This window comes from Lemur catta, chromosome 17, assembly GCF_020740605.2.
Source record: "Lemur catta isolate mLemCat1 chromosome 17, mLemCat1.pri, whole genome shotgun sequence".
NCBI classification, from domain to species: domain Eukaryota; kingdom Metazoa; phylum Chordata; class Mammalia; order Primates; family Lemuridae; genus Lemur; species Lemur catta.
Genome location: NC_059144.1, coordinates 19,869,039 through 19,895,239, shown reverse-complemented (window position 1 = coordinate 19,895,239; position 26,201 = coordinate 19,869,039). Strand labels below are relative to the sequence as shown.

General features: G+C 46.7%; 1 protein-coding gene across 1 annotated transcript; it reads left to right on the top strand.

Annotated features, from left to right (window-relative positions):
• The first annotated feature begins 879 nt into the window (after positions 1 to 879).
• FAM83D (family with sequence similarity 83 member D) lies at positions 880 to 23,589 on the top strand. The gene is made up of 4 exons (XM_045528578.1): positions 880 to 1,475; positions 14,387 to 14,554; positions 19,468 to 19,592; positions 21,829 to 23,589. The coding sequence occupies exons 1-4, from the start codon at positions 999 to 1,001 to the stop codon at positions 22,796 to 22,798; spliced, it is 1,740 nt and encodes a 579-aa protein (XP_045384534.1). The 5' UTR covers positions 880 to 998; the 3' UTR covers positions 22,799 to 23,589.
• The last annotated feature ends 2,612 nt before the right edge of the window (positions 23,590 to 26,201 follow it).

The window sequence follows — 26,201 nt, the reverse complement described above, 5'->3', positions numbered from 1 at the left end:
GGGAAATCGATGTTCCAGGAGACAGGAGAGAATTGCTGGAGAGATGCAGGTCAGCGGCAGAGGAGCTGGAAGCTAGTGCCCAGGCAAAAGGGTTGGAGTTGGTTGGGCTGAGGCACAGTTTGTCTCTGGTGCAGAAGGTTCAGATGCAGACAGGAAGTAGACGTGGTGGGAGCGTGTGAGATTCTCTTCTGACTGCTTCTGTTTTTTCAGGGGAAAAGGAAGCAAGCTCTCAAAGTAAGGAGAGAGGAAAAGGTAGAGTGAGTAAAGGAATTGCAAGCTAGCAGGCAATCTTAAAGGCCCGCTTGAGATCATGAATTTGAAGCACGACCAGTCAGCAAGTGTGGTTGCTTTTTTTTTCCCCCCAGCCCCAGTGCAGGTGGAAAGTAGAGTTTAACCAGGATTGGGGTTCTACCAGGCACAGAATGATGAAGCGAGAAGGGAAGGCTACCTGAGTATAATCAAAGGAGTGGCTATCATGATGGACCGGTATTTGTTAAACGAACAAATGAATGGTTAAATGCAGGGGACAGAGGCGACACGGGTGGCCACACGCAGGGTCTGAGAGCCCAGGAGCAGCGCGGTCAGTGCGTGTGGGAGCGGGCGCCAGCCTTTGCTCCCTGCCTAGGCCCCACCGCCCTGGCCACGTAGGGCCGCTCTGCGGGGCGGCCGCCAGGGGGCGCGCGGGGACGGCCGGGACGGGCTCTGGGGCCTCAGTCCGGTTCCGCCTCCCCCGCCACCGCCCAGGTTTAAATTCCGCTCGGCAACCTCCGCGGCGAGAGTAAGGGTTCGGCTGTGCCGCGGGGCAGCCAATGGCGCGGAAGGGGCGGGGCCGTGGCGGCGTGCGCCCCGCCCCGCCCTGGCGTTGGGAGGGAGGCAGCCAATGGGAGAGCCGGGGGGGGCGGCGCGGCCAATGGCGCGGGCTGGTTTGATTCAAAGGTGTCTATAAATTGGGCCTGCACGCGCCTAGCTCCCGAGAGCCGACCCGTCCGAGCGCCGCCATGGCTCTGCGGCCCGAGGCCCTGGACGAACTGCCAGCCGCCTGCCTGTCGCCGTGCGGGCCGCCCAACCCGGCCGAGCTGTTCAGCGAGGCGCGGCGCCTGGCGCTGGAGGAGCTGGTGGCCGGCGGCCCCGACGCCTTCGCGGCCTTCCTGCGACGCGAGCACCTGGGCCGCTTCCTGAACCCCGACGAGGTGCGCGCCATCCTGAGCGCGGCCGAGCGGCCCGGCGGGGAGGGCGCGGCGGCGGCGGCCGAGGACTCCTTCGGCTCGTCGCACGACTGCTCGTCGGGCACCTACTTCCCGGAGCAGTCGGACCTGGAACCGCCGCTGCTGGAGCTCGGCTGGCCGGCCTTCTACCAGGGTGCCTACCGCGGCGCCACGCGCGTCGAGGCGCACTTCCAGCCTCGCGGCGCGGGCGCCGGCGGCCCCTACGGCTGCAAGGACGCGCTGCGCCAGCAGCTCCGCTCGGCGCGAGAGGTAAGCGACCCTGCCAGGCCCCTGGTTGGACGGGACACCATTTTCAAGAACGGGAAACTGAGGCCTGCTGCGAGCGCTGGCCGGGTGGTCCCGGGGTCCCCGACTCACCCCAATCTGTATGTCTCTCCTCGGAGCCCGGATCCCCCTGGCCGCTCCTCGTGGCGGCGGGTAATGAGAGGATCCTCGATCTTCAAGGATGCGAATTGTGCCAGGGTTCCAACTCCTAACACATATATCTCCCTAGGGGAGGACCAGGAATACTCCTAGTTCCAAATTTCAGTTAAAATCAAACCGGATTGCCAATCTTCCTGGCTGTCAGCCAACAGCAGATTCCACTTTCAGGAGCTTCTTAGGAGATGCATTACCAAAGAAGCACATTACCTAGGGAAAAGTTCCTGAAAGATGGTCTCCGGAAACAACTAATGGGGTATTAGGAATCAATTATCATTGCTAATTACTTCCACGCATTTTATGTTGTAGATAGCAGATAAATACAAGAGTGGGAAGTGCAGATATGGCTGTATTAGATCGGCCTGTCTGTACATAGTGGATTTTGGTCCTATTGTCTGTCTCTTGGCATGGCATGGTATTGGGGTGCAGTGGGAGGTCTTGTCTGCCTGCCAGCCAGGACGAAGCTGAAGCAGGGTTCTGGGGATCAGGGAGGAAGAATACAGGACACAGGTCCGTGTGGTAGGTATGGTGTGGTGGCAGACACCTTAGTTCAGACTCCAGAGCCATAGTCAGCTTACTTGCTGATTGGCAGTGCCCAGCGTCCTGGCTGTCTGCCTGTGCCAGGGACATGGCAGGTAAAGCCCCAGGTGGTGGTAACACTTGGTAGGGCTGGGACCTGAGTGTGTCTGCCCGTGTGAAGATATCTGTGCATTAAGTCTGGTGAAATATCCAAGTCCAGGAATAAGCCCCAGCTCTCACCGGTGCTCCTGATGTTGGTTGTGCTTCACCTGACCAGGGGGTTGCAGTGGTAGTGGATACTGTGACCTAATGCCTTGCTTTCGGGGTGCAGCTAGGCTGGGGTCAGCCCTGTGGTGCTTTGGGTGGGCTGAGGGTCCTTTGATGCAGCAGACATTTTACTTGTGGGTTCAGTGAGAGTAAAAAGATGGAAAAGGCAGAACTGTGGAGTGGTTGTGCATTCCCAAAGCTCACCTTCAGCAGGACTTGAGCACTTGGAACTTGAGAAAAGTAAGGATCAGATCTCCATGAACAAGAGAGATATGGATTGCACTAGCCGTTTGTTCAGCCTCAGACTTTAATGACAGTGAAGGGTCTAGAGGCCAGAGGGAAACTGTCTGTAAACTCACACTTTGGCCTTGGAAGGGGTCGAGCCTGGAGCTCGCACTGTCCCCCATCCTGTGCACATTTTGTATTAGTGACATTTCTGGACACAACCGCCTGCCCTTTTCTTTCCGCTAGTCTAGCTACCTACTCTTCCCTGTGAGATTCTGTATTTGGAACCTGGGCAATTTTAACTGATAAAGGTGGTGCATTACCTTTAAATCCAGTGAGTATTTTCAGTGTACCTGCCATCTGCTGAATTACTTATTTATTCAGTGCCTACTGTGTATCAGATACTACCAGGAGCTGGGGCCACCGGGGAAGGCATGATCCTTGCCTGCACTTGGGAGTGGACAGTCTGCTGGTGGGAAGCTTTGAGGAGGTTGCTAAAGAAAGTCTCCTGAGTGGCAGTGACCTCGGAGCTAGGTGGGGCTTGCCAGCCCAGCCCAGTGGATTAGGACCGGCCCAGGGTTGTGAAAGGACCTGGCATATTTGGGGGTAGCCACATTCCCCACAGCTGGAGCAGAGAGTGCATGAGGGTTAGTGGTAGGAGAGGAGGCTGGAGGAGAAGACTGGAGCCAAGCTGTTGAGGGCTTTGCACGCTACCGAAGGAGCAATGGGGAGCCATTGGAGGAGGAAGAGGGAAGCGTGATCAGATTTGTGTTCTTGAGCAGTAATTCTGGTGGGAGCATGAAGGAGGATGGGTTCGAGAGGGGGTGAGGCATGTCAGGAATGGTGTAAGGGGGAGGCGGTAGGAATCTATATATGAGAAGAGGGTCTGCACTAAGGCAGTGCTAGCAGGGAAAGAATTTTAGGTAGAGTTGACAGGACTCAGTGATTGGATGGACTGGAATGGCAGGGAGGGGCAGGAGAGCAGGCAAGGCTAGGAGAGGAAGGTATAGAAAGAGTGGAGGATTGAGATTTTTTTTTTAGTTTGTGTGGGCAGTGATGCTACCAAACTGGAATACAGGAAGGAGAATGAGGGTGAGGGTAAGGGATGCTGAGATGAATTGGGCTCAAGACAATGCTGAATTTGAGGTCCTGGAGATTATCTCTTTTGTTTAAAAACAACAACAAAAAGCCAGGTACTGTGGTGCATGCCTGTAGGCCATCTACTCGGGAGGGAGGCTGTGGCAGGAGGATTGTTTGAACTTGGGAGTTCAAGGCTTCAGTGTGCTATGATGTGAATAGCCACTGCACTTAGCCTGGGTAACAGAGTAAGACTCTGTCTCTTACAAAAAAAAAAAAAAAAGTAATGCTTTCTACCTGCCAGGCACTGTTCTAAGTAATCTGAGGTAGGTGCAAATATCATCTGGTTTTACAGATGGTAGAACTGAGGCATAGAGAAGTCGTTGCCCTGAGGTCGTCAGCTAGGGAATGAAGGAGTCAGGACTGAAATCGAGGCACAGTCTTTGAACCGCCGTTAGCCACCATGCTCTGCCACGTGCAGGGTCAGGAGCCTGTGGTGAGGTGGACAGAGGCATGCATATGGGTGGGGAGAGGTAACAGAGCAGGTCTGGTGGCTGGCCAGGTGCTATCGCTCTAAATTGTGTACACACAAGTGGCTGTGTCACTCTGGCCACATCCTTTAAAATCCAGTACCTGTGACAGCGAGGACCCTGAAGGTACGGGTCTCACGCTGTTTTCAGGATGAGATGAGAAGCTGTGTTCTGATGGCAAAGGTCCTTAATGATGATATGATCGAGCACTTCCAGTGGGTCCATTTCTGTGCTAAGCCCTTTACCTGAATTATCTCTTTTAACCCTCCCAACCCTGGGAGGAGGCCACAATTAAGAAGAGCCTAGGCACAGAGAAGTTAAGTAACTTGCCCAAGATCGTACAGTTAGTATGGGACAGAGCTGGGCCCAAGCCCAAGTGTACCCAGCTCTAGCTCTGGAGCCCCCCCACTCTCAATCCCACTGCTCACAGCCTCCCTGCTATGAGGAACGATTGGAACTTTGGTAGTTTCAAACAGGCTGAAGGTTTTTTAACAGTTTATGATTTGGACTCTTAATTTCTATGTTGCATATTGAATAAACAGGAAAATGACAGTATTGGATCTGTCCCTTTCAGGAAGAAGACGGGGTGGTCACTTTTTAGAGGAGGAAGTGTCAAGCTGGTGGAGACCCTCCTCAGCCCATCAAACTGGGAAGGTTGTTTATGATGCCCGGAGAATATATAGGTTCCTGGGGTTTACATTTTGCAAATTAGCATCCCCACCCCCCAGGAGAGATAGGGCCAGATAGATATTTCTGGTATCTGGAGCAGAGTAAGTGCCTGGGACTCCTTTGGTGGGTGAATGAAGGAACTTTGAATTCCACATGAAAGGTCCCACATAATGACCCAGAGACTGGTCCAGGCTGCAGGGGAGCAGGGTCAGACCCAGGTGTGTGCCCTGTGTAGCTTTATTTGCCCTCACTGAGAAGATCTCAGGACCAACCTGAATCTTCAGGAGTGTCTCTGGAAGGAGCCAGGATATGAGGCTCCGTGACCAGTGTACGGGCATAGGCGGTCAGGGTCACTTGGTAAATGGCAGGGTCTAATCCTGGCTTTGCAGCCTGCATGGATGGTTCTGGAGTAAGTGTTATCCAGCAGCTCTCTGACCACACAGAATCACCCGGGGTATGTCTGACACATAATAGGTGCTCAATAAATACTGTAGAGGCCTATTGTCTGCATGTGCTCATTCAGCTACGCTTTTGAGGGGAAAAAGAGGGCAGCAGAGAAGAGGAGGGAAGGGCTAGGAAGAAAGAAAACGAAATATTTTATGCAGTTGAGGTGATTCTGTGTCCGCCTTTCCAGTCAGCTAGTGTCCCTGGGCGGGGGTGGCTGGGGGTTGTGAATCTGCCAGCCCCTGTGTTGGCTCCACTTCTATATGCCTTTCAAAGTGTGGACTTTCTGCCACTCTGAGTGAGGTGCAACGTTTAAGGACACACAATTTACGTATAGAGTGGCTTGAACACAGGCTGACTGCTGCTCAACTGAGCTTCACCGAAGCTGAAGGATATACTGCTTTGGACCTTTTGAGAGCCCACGTGCTTGCTTCCTAAGGGCTTTTGCAGATAATTTTGGACTATACAGGATTTTTTCCTTACACACTTGCTGTGGATCCACCCCTATGCTACTCTATCAGTTGATGACTCTTTCAGCTCTATGTCAATCAGTGTCTGGCTGGGCTGTGACCGCCACCTGCAGGTGCTGCCTGGCCTCCTTTGGGTGATGTACTTCTGATTTGGCTGTCCCGCCGGTCCTAGTTTGTGAATGGGAGTTTAGAGACAAAGCTCACCCCACCAGAAGGTTCTGCACCCCTTAGAGCCATCGCTCTTACCAGCTCCCTATTCCCTATGCTCTTGTGTTCCCCAAAGGCCACTTTTGCTATGACCTCACCCTTGGGCACCCTCTTGATAACCCAAGCATTAGTGGTGGCGATCATTTCATTGCTGGAGAGTCCTGCCAGAGGTGTAGCAGCTGTGGAATCTGTCGGAGGCCCTTGGTGTGTACATGGATGTATCCGAATTAAGGCTCTTCCAGTCTTGCTCAACTCTCCTCTGTGTTACAGTAGAACCTGTGCAGTGTGATCAGTTCCTGTTCCCGATGCTGGTATTAACCCAAAGCAGGGGTTCTCAGCCTCACCACTGTGCCACTGGGGCTGGGTAATTCTTTGTCCTGGGGGGCTGTCCTGTGGGATGTTTAGCAGCATCCATGGCCCCCATTCACTAGATGCCAGTAGCATGGCCCCAACCACCACAAGTAGTCATGACATTGAAAAACGGCTCCAGAGATGGGAGTGGGGAGCTATTGCTTAATGGTCACATAGTTTCTGTTCGGGGTGATGAAAGAGTTTTGGAAACAGTAGTGATGGTTGTACAATATTGTGAATGTAATTAATGCCTCTGAATTATACACTTAAAAATTATTAAGATGGCAAATTTATATTATATATTATGTATTTTACCACAATAAAACAAATGTCTCCAGACATTACCAAATGTCCTCTGGGGGCAAAATCCTCTCCTCCCAGTTGTGAACATTGTGAAGTTCTCACTAGTGTATCATTATAGGATGTTTCCCACCAGACTCAAGTGGGGCTACTGTTTATTCCTCCCTTTTGATTTTGTATGTCAGGTTAAGAATTGTAGAATTTTTAGTCATTTCTTTTTTTAAATTGTGATAAAATATATGTAACAAACTTGACCATTTAACCATTTTTAAGTGTACAGTTAAGTAGCATTAAGTACATTCACACTGTTGTGTGGCTGTCACCACCAGCCAGCTCCAGAACTTTGTCACCTTTTCAAAGTGAAACTCTGCCCATTAAACATTAGTTCCCCATTCCCCCCTCCTCCCAGCCCCTGGCAACCACCATTCTGCTTTCTGTCTGCCATTTCTTTATTCTTCTCGCCTAGCATCCATCAGATGATTATTCTCTGACTCCCTTATGGATAGAAGATATGTTCTCTTAGGGGGGGAAAAAAAAAGCAAAAACCAAAAATGTACTGGGTAATTGGCTTTAGAAGAAATCTTTTTTTTTTTTTTTTGAGACAGAGTCTCACTCTGTTGCCCGGGCTAGAGTGCCGGGGCGTCAGCCTAGCTCACAGCAACCTCAAACTCCTGGGCTCAAGCGATCCTCCTGCCTCAGCCTCCCGAGTAGCTGGGACTACAGGCATGTATCACCATGCCCGGCTAATTTTTTCTATATGTATATATACGTTTTTAGCTGTCCGTATAATTTCTTTTCTATTTTTAGTAGAGACGGGGTCTCGCTCTTGCTTAGGCTGGTCTCGAACTCCTGAGCTCAAACAATCTGCCTGCCTTGGCCTCCCAGAGTGCTAGGATTACAGGCGTGAGCCACCGCGCCCGGCCAAGAAGAAATCTTAATGCAAATGATATAACCTCTGGAGGGGACTTTGGCAATATGCAGCAAAATTTCAGTTGTATTTACCCATTGACCTACCAATTCTACTTCTGTATATCCATCCCAAAGATACACTGGCAAAAATACAAATAGACGTATGCAATGGGCTATTTGTTGCAGCACTAATAATAATAGCAAATAATAGCAAGACTGGAGAGGGCTCAAATATCCATCAATAGAGGATTGGCCAGTAAACTGATCCATCTCTGCAGTGGGGTACCCGGCAGCTCCAAGAAGGAATGTGGACTAGCTCAGTATTCTGATGTGAAGTGTCTAGAAGTGCACTGACCAATGCAGTAGCTGTTGGCCACATGTGGCTATTTAAATTTATATGAATTAAAATTAAATAAATTAAACATTCAGTTCCTCTATCATCTTAGAAGGTTCTTCTGGGCCGTACTAGTCTAGAACAATGTGTATAGTATGCTACCTCTTACCTACAGGGGAGATGTGAACATATATACATATGTGTATCCATAATACATATACCTAGTAAACTTGTTTATGTTTAAAAAAAAGGAAGAGTAAACCAAAAACTAATTGAAAGTTTTATCTTAATGGGGAGGGAGGGACAAAGATGGAAGTAGATCTCTCTGAATATACCTTGTTTTGTAGATTGGTTTTAGAACCAGGCAAATGTTTTATGTGATTGTGAAATAAAAATAACTCAAAATGATAAGCCCTCCCTGCCTCCCAAACTTCTTGATGCTTTTTCCTCCGTTCGAACAAGCCCGTCCACCTGTGTACTTCACGCTGCAGCAGCTCGGTGGAAGCGCAGCTGTGTGTGGCCAGGCCCTCTGCACAGTGGAACAGTGGCTTCTGCATGTGCAGAGGTAGCGCAGGCTGAGGCCCCACCGGTACTTTCCTCTGATACCAATTGTTAATTTCGTGGTAACAGCCTGTGAGACCCAGGGTAGACAGTGTGCACAGACAAATTTGGGTTTTGCTGTAGAAATTTATGTTCTTTTTTGTTTTTAAACCCTGAAGATGATATCAAGACAGTTATTTAAAGATTTTTACATTTCAAGGATCAACAAACATTGAGGAAAACCCACACTACTGATACAAAAGAAAGGGACCACATTCGAGAAACATCATAATGTTTATATTGTAAACTACTAACAACTTAAGACAACTATGAGGCAGAATAAAGACATTTTCATACAAAATGATTTTTTTTAAAGAGATCCCAAGGAGATCATTTCTGTTCTATTAAAACGTGTAATGAATGGGGAGAAAATATCTCTTTTGCTTTTTTTGGCAAGAGGATCTCCAGGACAATAAGGAGAAGAACCGAAGGGATCAGTGGGTGCCCTGTGGTCACCACAGGGAGCCCAGCGGCCAGGCCTTTGGTGGAATTCCAAGCACCTTGCACACCTGACCTTGCTTTGTGACTCTGGGTGAGAAGGGGCAATCGGTACGAACTTCCTGCTTCACGCTGAGGAAGAGCTGGAATGAGAACTGGAATGACTGGCCCCGAGTGGCCCCATGGGCTGCACCGATGCCTGGTCAGGGCTCAGACCCGCCCACTGAGAGCGCATGAATCACAGACTTCCCAGAGGGGCCTTGTTTGAGGACACCGTGGCTCGAGTAGAATGGCTTGCCCAGGGATTGCGGCAGAATTGGGACTAAGGATATGAGTAGCTGCCATTTGAGGCCTTCTAGATGCCAAGAACTGCCAAGCATCTCTCATTGACTGAACCAGCAAAACGTACAAGATAGGTGGTATTGATTGGCCTCCCTGGTGGGCTTGAGCCTTTGTACTTTATGAGATTCTCTGCTGATCCTCTTAGGATCCCTTTGAAGCTCCCAATCACATTATACTAGTTTGGAATAATATTTAGTCTAGTACTTTTCTTATAGATGGCTCTAGAGTCACACAGACCTGGGTTGAAATTCCAGCCCCAGCATTTGCTTAAGTGCGCCACTTTGAACAAATTACCTAACCTCTACAGGCTTTAGTTTTCTCATCTGTAAGTTGGAGATAACAGTTAATGGGGTTCTAAAATCTCTAGATATCTCTTTAGAGCTTTTGTGCAAGGAGGCAAGTGGAAGAGATTCCAGTTCGACGTGACAAGTAATGTAAACAAAGTCTGTGACCTTCCCAAAGACTGAGAGTACCACAGTGATCTCTGCTCTTCAACTTCGTGGGTCCCTGAGTCCCCTGGTACAAATCAGCAGGGGATAGTTGGACTGAGAGGGGTAGGCTTGTGATTTGTCACCCAAGATGATGACGTGGGACTTGACACTGGCCTGACCAATCCAGATGAGGCTAGAGAAGTGCAGGGACAGTGGGTAGTGGGCCAGCTAGCAGGCTTCTGACCAGCTGGGTGCTTCCTCCGTAGTCTCATGCTGTGTCTGATTTGCACTGAGTTGCAGATGCGTGTTGACCCTAGCAGGGACTCTCAAAAGTCACCACGCACACAGCTTTCCAGCTCTGAGAGAATGGGCGGGCTCTGGGCAGCACAGGCTAGGACAGGGCAGTGCCCACCATGACCGTGGGCACTTGATGGGCATGGGCTTTCCGCCTTCCAGACATGTCCTCCTCTTGTCCGTCCCACATCTTGCCTCAGGGAGTGGGAACAGTGACCGATTTCTACACCATCTTTCAAGTCCAGGTGTTCTTCTGGGCCCAGCAGTTTGCAGCGTGACACCTAGGAGGTGTGTCCTGCCTTGGAGAGCAGGGCCTGGCTGGCTTGTGGATGAGTCCAGCGACTTGCTGAGCTCCATGGAGAGACCGCCCAGTCCAGCCCTGGGTCTAGTTCAGCTGTGCAGGGCTTGGGCCCACAAGGGCTGGAGGGGGAGAAATAGGGGAGTGGAATGAGTTTTTGAAGGAAGGAAGGCTGATTGCTTCTACCAGTGTGACTGCTCCTCCTTAAAAGACAAAGACTTTTTTTTTCTGTGACAGAGCCGAGCTCTGTCACTGGCTAGAGTGCAGTGGCGTCATCATAGCTCACTGCAACCTCAAACTCCTGGGCTCGAGCGATCCTCCTGCCTCAGCCTCCCGAGCAGCTGGGACTACAGGCCTGGCTAATTTTTCTATTTTTAGTAGAGATGGGGTCTCGCTCTTGCTCAGGCTGGTCTCAAGCTCCTGACCTCAAGTGATCCTCTTACCTCAGCCTCCCAGAGTGCTAGGATTACAGGCATGAGCCATGAGACAAAAGCTTTTGAGAATCCTGCTTTAGTAAGGAAGGAGGGGATGTTGGGTATCGAGGGTGTCAGGGGAAGAAAAAGCCTCCATCAGCCCTCTGAACACCTTGAGGGGGTGAGGGACCAGTGTTCAAATCCAACACACAGGAAAGGTTGAGGCTTTAAAACCGAACAAGGACAGAAATAGCAAATGAGGTATTGACTCACCGTATAACAAAGGTGGTGTTGTATAATTGTTTTGTTAAGTGGTGAATCAAAAATCAGTTTGGCAGGTGCCTTGTGCTGTGGGCCCAGGTCCCTGTCCCCAGCAGCTCTGTAACCCGGCCAGCTGGGCAGGACTTCTCTGGTCTCTGCTCCAGTAGCACCTGGGGGTGTGCGAGTTGGCCTGTCACACTGTGTTATCCCTGGCTCGTCTCCTGCTCATTAGGCTGGGTTCTCAGGGACAGGGATTGGCCCTCAGTGCCCAAGATGTGCCTGGCTCAATCGGGCTCACACCCAATATTTGAAAGAAGAGTGAGGAGTTGGAGAGGCAGGAAGGTGTCTGTGTTTTGGCTTTTCTTGTGAGCTCTACTCATTCTTACACCTGCGTATTCAGATCCTCCTTGTGAAGGTTTTACCACCACCACCACATTGAAATCAGCTTCGAAGCCTCTCTCTGAAGCTTGTTTCTTTTTCTGTGGACCTGAGCCTCCCACTCCTGTCCTTTATGCCGCCAGCCCATGTAGTCCACTGCTGGGCTCTCCCACGGCCTCTTGCTCTCTGCAACCCTCAAGCCTTCTTGTCGGGCCTGTCATCGAAGCCTGCAAGTCTGATTTTTCTTCTGTCTCTAGTCTCCCTGCTGACGTTGGTTAACCTACGGAACATCCACGCGCCTGCTGTGCTGCAGGGCCTGTGTTGGGGAAGCTGGGGCCCGATCTCAAACCTACCCCAACCACTTCCAGCGTCCATTTCTTCTATCCTGTTGGATTATCACTTGGAACTCGTTACTCTTACCCAGGCAGTGTGGGGAAGGAAGTTTAATGTTGATTCCTTGATTGACATGCAAGGCATTCTGTGATCTTGCTCATTGGTCCACCTTTCCCAGTCACATCCTGTGGCTCCCTTTCATGCATACTGTACGTTCCAGCCAAACGGGTACCTACCCTATCCTTTCCTACCCCTTCCTCTGTCGTCACGTGGCATCCTGCCAGAGCGTGTCCATCACTGCAAGGGAAATGATTTACTGCCCTCCCCCAAAGTGTACCCCTGATTTAATTGCCTCTTACAGAGGGTATAATTTTGCTTCCCTGTATCCTGTGTCCTCTCCTTGAGGGTGAATCAGGTCTGTGAAGAATTCTTCATCGCCTAGTACAGCGTGCAGCCCATAGTAGACTGCGAAGGGGTGCTGGCTGCATAGCTGAGTGCCTATTTCATGCCTTGCCCTGGGCCAAGCCCCTTTCATGCTTTGTCTCACTTAATCCTCACAACAGCCCTGTGACCTAGTGCTATCGTGCATATCTTCTAAAGGAGGAAACTGGCTCAGAAAGATTGAGCAACTTGCCCAGGGTCACACAGCTAGTAAGTGGCAGAGTGGGGTTCTATACTCAGGCCTTTCTGCCTTTTAACCACTGTGTTATGTAACCTGAATGAATGGAATAGATCCAACTCTCAAAATAGGACATTATAAAAGCCACTGGGGAATATAAGTTTCTGAAGATGCCACCAGTTCAGAAAGAACACTTCTTTTAAAATCCGTCTGTCCAGTGGGTTTTAGCGTGCCCTTAGCAAGAGTAGCTCACAGCTGGCGCGTCATCAGGGTTGAGGAGGGGATGGGAAGGCAGCAGAGGGGTAGCCGGTCTTTCTGACTTCTCACAGCAGTGACTGCCCAGAACGGCGTTTCAGAGTCCCTCATCCTGCTGGACGGGCCCCTGGGCCTGGAGTGCTGGAGAAAGACAGCAAAATTGCCTCTTTGCCTTTGCATTTCTTCTTTAATCCCCAAATCCTTAAGGGGTAGTGACTGTCAGTTCCCACGACCTCTGGGACCACAGAGATGAATCTGTCCCATTCAAGGGCCTCTGCTTGAAGGGTGAAGGGTGAGACCTATGAGTGAAAATCTTGACGTTCAGAAGAAGCGCTGATGTGATGCTGACAGACACAGGATTTTACCGTTGAAGTGGGGGGCGGGGAGAAGGCCTTTACAGCTCCAGACTGCAAAAGAGGTCCAGAACCTTGACTTCCTTAGCTAGCACCCCCAACCTCCAACGCGTTTTGTAGGGACTTGTTTCTAAGCCTGGATGTTTTGACACCACCCCCACCACGAGTTAGCTGAGGGCCACAGTTTTAAGCCTGCAAAGGGTGTGATTAGAGGCTTTGTGGCCAGAGCAGCCTCCCTTTAAAGAGCAAGGAAAGCTGGGAGCTGGCAGGTGTCTCTGTGGTGGCCTGTCTGGGCAGCTCCAGCACTGGACTGGCAGAGGGAATAAATGAGCAGATATAAGGGATCTTTCGTACCTTGCACTTTATGTAAGATAGTCATTTAGTTCTCCAGAACACCCTAGTTTGCAGCTAGTGAAACAGACACTTGAAATAGCTGTAATTTGCCCAAGGCCACGTGGCTAAGGGTGTCTCTTAGCTATAGTCTGATGCTGGGTGTGGCAAATCAACTGGGAGGCATGAAGGGAGCCACGCTGGGGAGAAGAGGGGACTGGTCTAAGCTTGAGGGCAGAATCCTTAGGAAAGAAATGTTCCCCTGTTCTTGTGGGCTTGCACCGTGGATGGATACCGAAGAACTGCAGAGACCACCTTTTATTGAGGAGAGGCTGGTGCTGTGGAAGCTGTTTGGTTAGATCCCATATAGCAGATGGCAGGAACGGCCTGGCTGGTGGAGAGAGTAGGATGCTGAGACGTGTGCAGTGTTAGGGAGACAGAAGATGGGAGAATCTGCGTGCCTAGTTTGACTGCTTTCAAGCCATGAGTTGGTGGTAGATGGGGTGGGCCTTTCTAGATCACACTAAAAAAGTCAGAGGTTGTGATCCACAGTCAGACAATAATTAAAATCATAGATTCGGAGAATGCTAACCCCCAGAAAGGACCTCAGAGAGAATCTAATGTTTCATTGACAGGAAACTAAAGCCTGGTGGGGAAAGGAACATGCCTAAGATGATGGCGTGTGAGCCACAGAACGCGGACAGCCTGCTGGTCTGAACCAAGCCTGTAAGACACGGGGGTTTTATTGAAGGAGCAGAAGTTGAATGGAGCAGATTCGTAGGAGGGCAAGAAGGGGATTATTCTGTATCCCTGAGAAATTTGCCAGTGTGGAGGAGAGCGGCTGGACAGCAGTAGGGAGTGTTAGCTGGGCCAAGTCAAGGTTTGTAGGATACGGGGCCTGAGTGTCTTTGGAGGTGGAAAGAGGCCATGGTGAGGGGAAAACTGACACTGCAGAAGGCGAAGGAAGGAAGGATAATTGTGGGATGGGGTCCTTTCCCAGCTCGAGATGGGCTCCAGAGTTCAGACAAGGAGCTGTAAGGCTGTGTGTTCTTGTGAGCTGACAGCGTGCTCTCCCCTCTGCCTTACCCCACAGGTGATTGCAGTGGTAATGGACGTCTTCACAGACATCGACATCTTCAGAGACCTGCAGGAAATATGCAGGAAACAGGGAGTTGCCGTGTATATCCTTCTGGACCAGGCTCTACTCTCTCAATTTCTGGATATGTGCATGGATCTGAAAGTTCATCCGGAACAGGAAAAGGTTTGTGGTACACTGTTTCCATCTTCACCACAACCAACAAATGTGACCCGAGCATCTGTGATCTGCAAGGTGGTTGGTGGTGGTTTCCCTGTTGACAAGTGAGGGAACAGGCTTTGAACAAAGTCACTTGCCTGAAGTCTCACAGGAAATGAACGATACCTGTGACCTGGCAGTTCCACTCTTAGGTATCTACCCAAGACAAGTGAAGACAATATATTCACACAAAAACTTGTATATGAATGTTTGTAGTAGGCTTATGCCTAATAGCCAAAGGGTAGAAACAATCTAATATCCATCAACTGATAAATGGATGAATAATATGTTGTCTGTTCCTACAATTGGATATTATTCAGCCATGGAAAGGAATGAGGTGCTGAAACATGCTACAACATGGATGAGTCTGCAAACACTGTGCTGAGTGAAGGAAGTCAGGCACAAAGGCCACATGTTACATGATTCCATTAAGTCCAGAACTGGGAAATCTATAGAGACAGCAGATTAGTCCTAAGTAGACTGCTTAGGGCTGGGGTGGGCAGGAAGGATGGGGTGGTTTTTAAAGAGCACAGACTTTTTTTTAAGATGATGAGAATGTTCTAAGATTGACTGTGATGATGGTTACATGTATCTATGAATAAACTAAAGCCCCATAGAATTGTGCACTTGAAATAGTGAATTGTATGATATGTGAATTATATCTCAATTAAACTGTCAAAAAGAAAAGACAGGATTCAATACCTCGGCCTCTCCCCAGTACTGTGCTGCCTCCTAACAAAGCTTGGACTAGCTCTCCCGTCCAGGGCCTGGAAGCCGCCTTGGAAGCTGCTGCTTTTGACAGTAGCTCCAGGAGGCTCCACTTTTAATCATAGCGACCAGCATTTATTGATCTCCTACTCTGTCCTTGGTATCGCTCTATTCTCTTGATGGTATGTAACTTACTCCTCGCTGCAGTCCTATCAGGTAAGTGGCATGATCTCTGTGTTTCAGATCAGGGACTGGTGACACAGAGAGCCCAAGTGTCCGCAGCTACCAAGTAGGAGGCCTTTGCCTTCATCTTCCTGTGTCCAGCCCGTGTTCATAGTGACTAGCACGTGCTGCTGCTCATCTCTCATTATTATAAAATTAGACTTTATGTCCACGTCTCCGATCATGGAAATAGTTTAAGTGTTGAAATGTAAGGTTACACAACTCAACTACCTAGATTTCTTTAGTGGAAAGAAGCAAGCAAATGGTCATGTTTATTACAGAATTTATTTCTTTAAATTAAGCAACTTAACCCATGAGCTTTGGAACTTAATTTGTTCATCTCTTTGAACACCAACTATGCACCATGTACTGTTTTAGGTACCAGAAATAAAGCAGTCAGCAAAATGAACAAAGAGCTTGGGCTTTGGTGGTTTAGGTTACTCTAATTTGCAATCTTGTTATTATCAAGCAATTTGGTTTGCAAAATTTTGGCTATTTAACTTCTCCCACAGAGTTCTTGTTGGTTGTTTCCTCTATGAGGGAATGGAGGATTGGGTTTAATTAGGTAGTTACTAACCTATCCCTGATGTCACAAAGCAAATTCATGATTGAGGTAGGATTGGGGCTTAGAGACTGAATGAAATGAGACAGCTATGTAACCCAACAGTAAATTAAAGAATGAAGTCAGGCAGACCCAAGGAAAATACATGTTGGCATAGAAAAGAACATTATCATCTAACCAAACATTCAGCCCATGACTGCTCTCATACAGAGCCAGGTGAAGAAATTGAAGGTGTCAATGTTTAATTTCAAGGCACTCTTTCTATAATTAAGGATATGTGCTAGCAGGAGAAAAATCAGAATAGTTCTGATTGCAAGTTTGATCGGCTCCGATTCATCTACTAGGCAGAAATCTAGGTGTGTTTACTAATTCAGTTGCCCAGTGTTGGCTCCTGCCTTAATGGGTGTCCAGATCCTCTGTAAGAAGGTTTAAAGGAGGTCTATACCTCTGGCCTCCCCAATTTTTAAAAAATTTCAAATTATTATGGGTACATAATACTTATATATGCTTTCCTCAATTTTTGTAGTGTCTTACCTTTTTCACAGGGAAGCACTGTCTCCCCTGGTTGCTTCGTTAGCCCGGGTGTGTGTGTCTGTGCCCTCGCTGTATGGGGTCTGGCTTTGCCAAACATGCCCTGACTCTTCAGCTGGTTCAGAACGTTGGGTTGTCCTGTCTGCAAGAACTTGGTCACACATGCGTGTGCAGGTGCTCAGATGTGCTTTGGCCACAGTCACAGAGTGTGCACAACATTTGGATGTGTGCCAAAGGGAAAGATACATAAAACCACACCTAAATCTGCCCAAATAGTATTTTTTATGCTTTTTATTGTATATTGATCCTTTAAGACTCAGCTCAGGAGTCGTCACCTCCTCTAGGAAGCTCTCCTCCTGCCAATTCCATTTGTACCTCTATGAAATTTCCTAGTTTGTTTTTAAATTTTCATTTTGAAATAATTTAAGATTTATAAAGAAGTTAAAAATAATAAAAGGAATTCCTAAATACTCTTTGCCCAAGTTCTCCACATGTTAACATCTTACAAACCTCAGTATAAATAACAAAATCGGGAAAATAAGTTTGATATAATACTATGTAATCTGTAGACCTTATAAATTTCACCACTTGTTCCATTAATGCCCTTTTCCTGGTCCAAGATCTGATCCAGAACCACACCTTGCATTTAGCTGTTGAGTCTCCTTAGCTTCTTTTAATCTGGAACTTTTCCTCCATCTTTCTTTGTCTTTTGGGGTCTTGATGCCTTTTTTTCTTTTTTTAAGAGATGGGGGTCTTTCTATACTGCCCAGGCTGATCTTGAACTCCTGAGCTCAAGTGATTCTCCCACCTCAGCCTCCCGTGTAGCTGAGACTCTAGGCATGCGCCACCATGCCCAGCTGGGTCTTGACACTTTTGAAGAATACTAGCAAGTTTTCTGTAGAATTTCTTTCCTCAAGGTTAAATTCAGGTAATGCATTTTGATAAGAATACCACCGAAGTGGTATTATATCTTGCCATAGTTTTTGTTTTGTCTTTTGTTTTTAACTTATTTTGAATAATGATAGATTCACAGAACTTGCAGAGATAGTATAGAGAAGTTTCATTCACATACCCTTTACTCAGTTTCCCCAGTGGTTACATCTTATTCAACTTATAGGACACTATCACAACCTGGAATTTGACTGGGTGCAGTGGCTCATACCTGTAATCCTAGCACTCTGGGAGGCCAAGGTGGGAGGATTGCTTGAGACCAGGGGTTCAAGACTAGCCTGACCAAGAGCAAAATCCTGTCTCTGTAAAAACATAGAAAAAATAGCTGGGTGTGGTGGTGTGTGCCTGTGATCCCAGCTACTCGGGAGGCTGAAGCTGGAGGATCATTTGAGCCCAGGAATTTGAGGTTGCAGCGAGCGAGCTATGGTGGTACCACTGCACTGTAGCCGGAGTGACAGAGTGAGACTCTGTCTCAAAAAAAAAAAGAAAAGAAAAGAAAATCAAAAAACCCAGAAAACCTGGCAATTGACACTGGTGCACTGTGTGTCTGTAGTTCTATGCCATTTTCTCATCACATCATGTACGTCAAGATACAGAACTAGTTTATCACCACAAAACCTTTACAGTCACATCAGTGCCCCCTCTGTGCCTCACTGCCACCATCTTTAACCTCTGGCAACCACTCATTTGTTCTCTATTTCCATAATTTTGTCATTTAGAGTCTATTATGTAAATGGAATTGTGTAGTACATGACCTTTTGAGACTGGCTTTTCCCGCATCACAATGCCTTTGAAACCCACCCAAGTTGTAGCGTGTGTCAATAGTTTGTTGCTTTTTATTTTGGGGTACTATCATATGGTATGGTTGTGCCACAGTTCAACCATTCACCCACTGAAGGACTTTTGGCTAGTTTCCAGTTTTTGTCTATTGCGAATAAAGTTGCCATGAACCTTTGTGGGGAGGTTTTGGTGTGGACTTAGGTGTTCATTGCTCTGGTATGTCTGACTGTGGTTTTTTAATCATTCAGTTAGTTTTCTCTCTGCTATTCTAGTCCTTGAAGGTAAGGAGCATGTCTTATATCTCTGTTGTCTCAGAGCGTGGCACATTGTAGGAGCTCCAGGTTTGTGGAATGAATGAAAGAGTCAGACATCTTAAACATTTTATTTGAGTGTGTAGGATTTCTAACTGTATAGAGCTCCAGAGACCGCAGATTGTCTTAGTCTTTTGCATACCATTCTGTATACATTTATGTGTGTCATTTGACAGGATAATTATGCATAGATGTGCAGTATATGGCCCCCATGTAGTGCCAGTGTCCCATTTTGGTAATTAGGTACTTGTAGATGTGACAGTGCAGATTAAGCCTCAGCATCCTATGTTAGAGAAGGCTTGTCCCATGTTCTCTCCTCCATCCCCATTATAGGGTGGGGGTATGTGAGGCTGGACTGTTATTCTGATGTGATGCCATTGAACAAAAGAGTAGGAGAAAGATCAGCTTAGTTTCCTTCAGCCTTTGCTAAAATGTTATTTATTACTAGGATGTTTTCTTTGGTTTTATCCTCTACATTTTGCTTCAGAATCATTGCTTGGATTCTGTTGTTTAGTATCCCAAAAAGGTAAATCTTTTAGAGCACGTGTACACATGAACTAAGGGTCTCACAAATAAACATAGGAAAAGGACATATGAGAAGATGGGCCGAGTGTGAGAGTAACATTACTGGAGTCCTGAGAACCATCCGGCTAGCATATCATGTGCAATGCCACTAAATGGTGACCCTAAGCCATACATCTGCCAATAAATTTGTCAGGGAAGTGTAAACTAAGCCCTTTTGTCTTAATCATTTGCTCACCAGCTGAGTGTTGCTGAATTACTCGTTTCTTTTCCTCCCACTCCCCTGCCAACAGCTGATGACAGTTCGGACCATTACAGGAAATATCTACTATGCAAGGTCAGGAACGAAAATTATTGGGAAGGTTCATGAAAAGTTCACATTGATTGATGGCATTCGCGTGGCAACAGGCTCCTACAGGTAAGTCTCTAACCTGTCCATTACTTATTAATCTAAACTCTTTGGAAGAAACATGTCATATGAAGGTAAAAGTTTCTTCTTCCTCCCATTGAGAGCTTTTATGGCCAGGCATTCTGATATGTGCACGTGTGTGTGTGTGAGTGTGTGAGTGAGAGTTGGTTAATCAAAGCTTCCTTCTGTTGGAGGTAATCAAGGTGGAGGTCACCTCCCCTGTCCTGTCGTCCATAAGATTAAAATGCAGAGGTTAAACTTGCCTCAAGGCCACACAGTCAGCAAGTCCTAGATTTAGGCCCTGGCCCAGGTGGACAAATTGGGGGTTAATGGTGACACACACAATCTCGAGTCCTTGTTCCATAGTGATTTGGACCCCACTTGCCCTGCTCACTTGATGGTAAGGGCAGTTACAGGCATCAGCATCAGTGTTAAAGGCAGAGCCAAAGCTGTCACCTTCAGACCTAAGTCATTTACCTTGCTTCTAGCCTATAATGTAGTGCTTGAGTCTAGAAAATACTGATCATGTTTCTGACCCCACCTTTGAAGTTTCACTTTGTCTTAAGGTAGAGAGAGCAGGGAGGTTGGATAGAGGGTGGGCATACCGAGTGGTTGGTATAATCTCCAGAAGTGCCACTTACGTGCCTCCAATGGCTGTGTGCTTTGCTACTTCTGCGTTAGACTGGCTGATGGTGTGTATGAGGTACGTTTGTAGAGTTTCAAAAAGAAAAACTCATTTTTGAAGAAATGCATGTCCCTGAGTGATAATTACATGTCAACTGTGGGTAAAGGTAGAAATGTGAAAGTTCATGGAAGATGAAATGTAAGATTAAGAAATTCTTGATACTTTTCTTTTCAAACAGCACCATGATTGCTCAGAACAAAATATGAACTCTTTTTTGAGACTTCCTTTTGTAAGAAGTTTAAAAGGAACAGGAGGAAACTATTTTTTTTTTACACAAAGTAGGATTTATCTGTATCAGGGAAACTTAGCTCCAAATGGTTTATGGCTGTTCTAAAATAAAAAAAAAAGTACCCTCTGCAAATGATACATGCTGCCATTGATGACGATGATAGCTTCCATTTGTTGAGGATAATTTATAATCTTGATGTTGGATAGGTGCTTTGTTTACATTCTCTCATTTCAGAAGAATCTTTCTTCTCAGGTTTTGAAGGCAGTTCTCAGATGGAATTTGCACTAGCTGAATTCTTGGTTGCAAGAGACAGAGTTGACACTATGTTTTATGATCTCATTTAAAACCCACTTCTGGTATACATTCTGTACCAGTGGGGTGGTTGCAAGTGTAAGAAAGTTAACTCAAACTGCTTTATGCAAAATGAAACTTACCTACTTGCAGAACTTGGAAGTGTAGGAAGGTACAGCTGGTTTTCAGCTCATTTTGACCTAGGAGCTGTACCTTGATCAGAATACTGTCCCCTGGCTCTGCCTCTCTCTAGTTGATCCACTTTCTCAGGCAGGCTCTCCCTTTGAAGGCAAAGATCCTGGCGTACTTACATGGCCTGCGTCTGCCAAAGAGTGAAACTCTCTTTCTGTCAGTATTGCCATCAATCCCTGAAAAACTACTTGTGCCTGGTGGGGTCACGTGTCCCCCGGATGAATCCCAGCACCCAAGGGGATAGGATCTCTGGCTCACCTGGATGACATGCCGCCCCATTGTGATTGGAGAGGGTGTAATAATAAAAGCTGTCTTGGATAGGGGTGAGCGTGAGTTATGTTAGCAGAGGAAGGGGAAGGGATTCCCGCTGGACAGGCGAGGGCAAATGGCCACAAATCAGCTCCGACCATGTCATGAGCAATGGTGATTTGTGAAAATGGCAATGCTGTAAGAGGTAGCAAGGGGCAGGGCATTAGCAATTTGTAGGGACTGGGCCTGACCCGGGGTCCAGCAGTAGCTCCCTGCTGTAACATCTCTAGCTGGTTTCCTTACCTCTAAAATGAGGGTGTTGGCTGAAATATTTCTGGTTTTTAAAAACTCTGAGGCTGAGGACTGGGAAGGTTTCAGTGTGTTAGTTAAAGGGTTGTCCTTTTTACTTTTGTGCGAATGCATATATGTGTTATATACATATGCTAAGGCTAGTTGAATGCATGGTAAATGGTAGGTATGCTGTCACCAAAGTTGTGAATCTTATGTGGCAGAATATCTAGGCTATATTATTCAGATTGACAATAAGTAAACTAAAATTGCTCATCCTTACCAGCTTCTGTTTGTTTTTAATCCTTCAGTTTTACATGGACAGATGGCAAATTAAATAGCAGTAACTTGGTAATTCTATCTGGCCAAGTGGTCGAACACTTTGACCTAGAGTTCCGAATCCTCTATGCCCAATCAGAGCCCATCAACCCCAAACTCCTGTCTAACTTCCGGATCAGCAACAGGTTTGACCATCTAGCTGACCAAAAACCGCTGTCCAGGGAGCCCACGTTGGGCAACCTGCTGCGGATGCGGCTGGCCAGACTCTCAAGCACTCCCAAGAAGAGCGACCTGGACTTGGAGGTGCCCACCGAGGGCAAGGCAGGGACCAAGCGCCGTGACTCTGAGTCATCCACCATTAGTGAGGAAGGCCACTTCAACAGCCACAAGGATCAACTGCAGGGCAGAAAGGCTGCCGACGTGGCCACACAAACAGAGCCAAGAGAGGAGGTGCCCGCGGTAGACACGAATGAGGTGGGGACACAAGTCAGCACGAGCACCGCGTGTGCTGGCACCCAGGCCGCAGTCTCCACCAGGGCAGGGAGCTCCCAAACTGTGGTTTGGTCCAGGTCGGCCACCACTCAGACTGATGTGGACGAGAACATTCTATTTTCTCAGGGAACCCAGTCGAAAGAAGGGTCACCAGTCTCAAAAATGTCTGTGTCGAGATCTTCCAGTTTAAAGTCTTCCTCCTCTTTGTCTTCCCAAGGCTCCGTGGCAAGCTCCACTGGCTCCCACACTTCTCTCAGTCCCGGATATCCCAAGTACCTGGGCACCCCCCACTTGGATCTGTACTTGAGAGACTCATTTAGAAACTTGAATAAAGAGCGACAGTTTCACTTTGCTGGTATCAGGTCCCGGCTCAACCACATGCTGGCCATGCTCTCGAGGAGAACGTTCCTTACTGAAAACTACCTTGGCTTTAATTCTGGAAATTTTAACAGAGCGCCAGTTAATTTGCTTGCTATTAGAGATCTAGCACTTTACCCTTCTTATCAGTAACTGCTCAGCGTTCAGATGCCTGGGCTCAGCCAGGCTTGACATCATCAAAATTTCCTGCTTTAAAAAATAGCACGTCCCTCATTGCCTTTCTTTCACCTGACTTGTAGTCACCTTGGCTGTCTTTGAATTCTATAAGCTATACATTATTTTACATGCTTTTATTTTTCTCATGTATAAACCAGGTATTGGTTTTATGGTTTAAACACTATAGGTACAGGTTTTTTGCACGATTTTAATAGAGTCATGCACTACATAATGATGCCATGGACCACATGTATGATGGTGGTCCCATAAGATTATAATACCATATTTTTACAATACTTTTTCTATGTTTAGATACAGAAATACTTACCATTGTGGTACAGTTGCCTATAGTACTCAGTATAGTAACATGCTATGCAGGTTTGTAGCCCAGGAGCAATAGGCTATATCATATGGCCTAGGTGTGTAGGGTGTTATACCATCTAGGTTTGTGTAAATACACTCCATAATGTTCATAAAGTGACCAAATTGCCTAAAGATGCATTTCTCAGAATGTATCCCTGTCATTGAGTGACACATGACTGTACTGATATCTCTTAAAGAGAATGTTTAGGTGTTCTAAAGTCAATTCAGGTAAGAAATGAAATATGTTTTGCATTTTTCTTCATTTGTGTGCTCTTCTGTTTCAGAGGTTTGGATCACCACTGTTTTTGTGATCAAAATCCTGTTGAGAAAAACAAAACTGTTTCTTGTGTATCTCTTTAGAATATCTGTGTTCTTAGCATTAAATAAATATAAACAACTTTTGATTGCTTGAGTACTTTATTTCCCCCTCTCTGGCACTTTTTTCTTTAAATCTAGGAGTATGTCACAAATGAATGCACCTATTAGATACCTATGCAATTATTCTTACAGTGTCAAGGTGGGGAAGAAATAGATGATCCAGATTGTAAAAGGGAAAATACATCCACTTAAAACTTAGAAGACATAAAGCTAGTATTGGCATTATACGTTCATTAGCATTTTGAATATCAATGCTCCTCTATAGTTTGAGTGAGGAAACTGGCCAGAAATAGCAGGCCTTCGCACGTGCTCTGGCTGTTCTTTTTTCAGAGGAGAAGGCTGAGCTACTTCTATTTGGACCTTGGTTCTCTACTGCTCTGCCAAAGGAGGCTGTAGTGTATGTTCCTGGATTCATCCCTGATATTAGCTCTAGTGGCCCCATGGGCCTTGTTTCATCAGATGGGTGTTTTGACAGTGATTTAGCAATCTGATATCCTGGAGTAGGGGCAAAAGAGGACACTGACAATTATCCTAGATTCCTGATCCAGTGGCAGGCAATGTAACTGGTTTCTACACCCTGCTAATCAAGCTGTGCAATCCTATTTTTGTCTCATTCACATGGACAGACAAAAGGAAGAGAGTTAAATACTGGCTTCTTCCTTCTCTTGACTTGGCTAGAGAAAAAGAGATCTATACTAGGGGAGGGCGTCGTCTGCCACCTAGAATGCTGATGCACCTGGTCCTGAGTGCTCCTGCACTCATGCGTGTGCCAGGACTGTCTTAGGATGACCAGGTTATTTGCTGGGTGAGTGCTATAATCTGGCCGTGAAGCATACGTAAGGAAACTGGTCCATGTCTGGTTGTAAACAACTCTGGGCTAAGCCTTGAATAAATATATTGTTATTTGAAACCATTTTACAGATATAGGTCACTTCATTTATTTATTTTTCATTTTTCAGAGACACGGTCTTGCTCTGTCACCCATGTTAGAGTGCAGTGGTGCAATCGTAGCTTATAGTAACCTAAAACTCCTGGGCTCAGGCAATCCTCCTGCCTCAGCCTCCCAAGTAGCTAGGACTACAGGAACACCACCACGCCTGGCTAATTTTTAAATTTTTGTAGAGACGGGGTCTTGCTATGTTGCCTAGGCTGGTGTCGTACTCCTGGCCACAAGTCAGGCTCCCACTTTGGCCTCTCAGAGTGTTGGGATTACAGGCATGAGCCACTGTACCTGGCCAGGTTTAGGTCACTTCGTGTGTGCCATCTTTGATCCTCACAACAGTGTAGTAGAGAGCTACGTAGGTTAGACAGTTATTATTTCCAATTTTCAGATGAAACTGGCTCAGATTAAGTAGCATATTGAAGAACATATGGCTTATAAATGGTGACACAAGAATTTAAACACAGGTTTCCAGATTCTAAGTTCAGTACTGTTAAACACAACTGTGTACACGGAATATGGAGGCATTGGAGAGAGTGCCTTGAGAAGTGGCAGTCAGTGCAATGGTGACTGGGAAACAAAAACTTAGCCTCGTTAACAAATGTAGGTACAAAGCCCTAATCTGTGATAGTGTATTTTAATTTTGTTTGAAATTTTAACTTGATGTTCTACGGAACTGTTAATAGGATTACACAATAAAGGTTCTGTGTTTAGTTTGGGAAATGCTGGACCAAATAAATTCAAACAGGGTTCTTTCCTGCAGGACTACTCAGGACTTGGAAGTAACGGTCACAGTGAATTTCTCAGAGCAGGCAGGTATGGCCTGTCACAAACTTATCTGACCACAAAGTCCTCTTTTTGTGGAGCAAGGCTCAAAACCATTATGCTCTGAAAGTGTTGCCAAAAATTAGAAATAAGAGCCAGAGATACATGGAATCCTAAGAAAATAGCTTCGTCTCTCAAGCCAAGTGTTTCTGAGCTCAAGTCTGGAAAGTGTCACTATAGGGCAGAGTCTGCTGTGGTGCTGGTTTGAAATGTTGATTACTGGGCCCACTCCCAGGGGACAGGAGGGCAAGTGTGGCAGCCCATATGGTTTAAAAATATTTGTTACCTCTCCCTGGGAGAGAATTATATTCCTCTATCCTTCTGCTGTCTGATTTGGCCATCATAGACTTGGCTGTAGATATTTCAGGGGATATCTCTAAAAGATAACTCACTTTTAGAAAACAACCCCAATATCACTATCACATATAAATAACTTTGATAAAAATTTCTCCATATCAAATAAATATTCATTGTTCAAATCTAGTTGTCTTTTTTTTTTCTCTTCTTGATGATTTGCCTGAATTAGTGATCAATCCATGCAATTTTAAGGTCAACCCAATCAAACTGTAGTGTTGACATTCTTTTGTAAAACTTAAGGAATCAACTGAAGAGATGGCCATCCCACCTCTGTAAGAAGTTGGGATGGGGAGTGTCTATCTTTTACGTAGAGAACCTAAAGTGATTAACAAGAAAACCTAAAGTACGAGGTTTTGTCAATTAAAAGTTACACGAAGGACGCGAGGTTGAGGGCTACAAAATGGAGTCAGGAATGAGGCTGAAAGTGCATGCCACGACATACACAAATACTTCGTGTAGGCCACACATTTAACTAAGCTTTCCAGTAACCAAGACAGAAAGAAACCTGGTGAAATG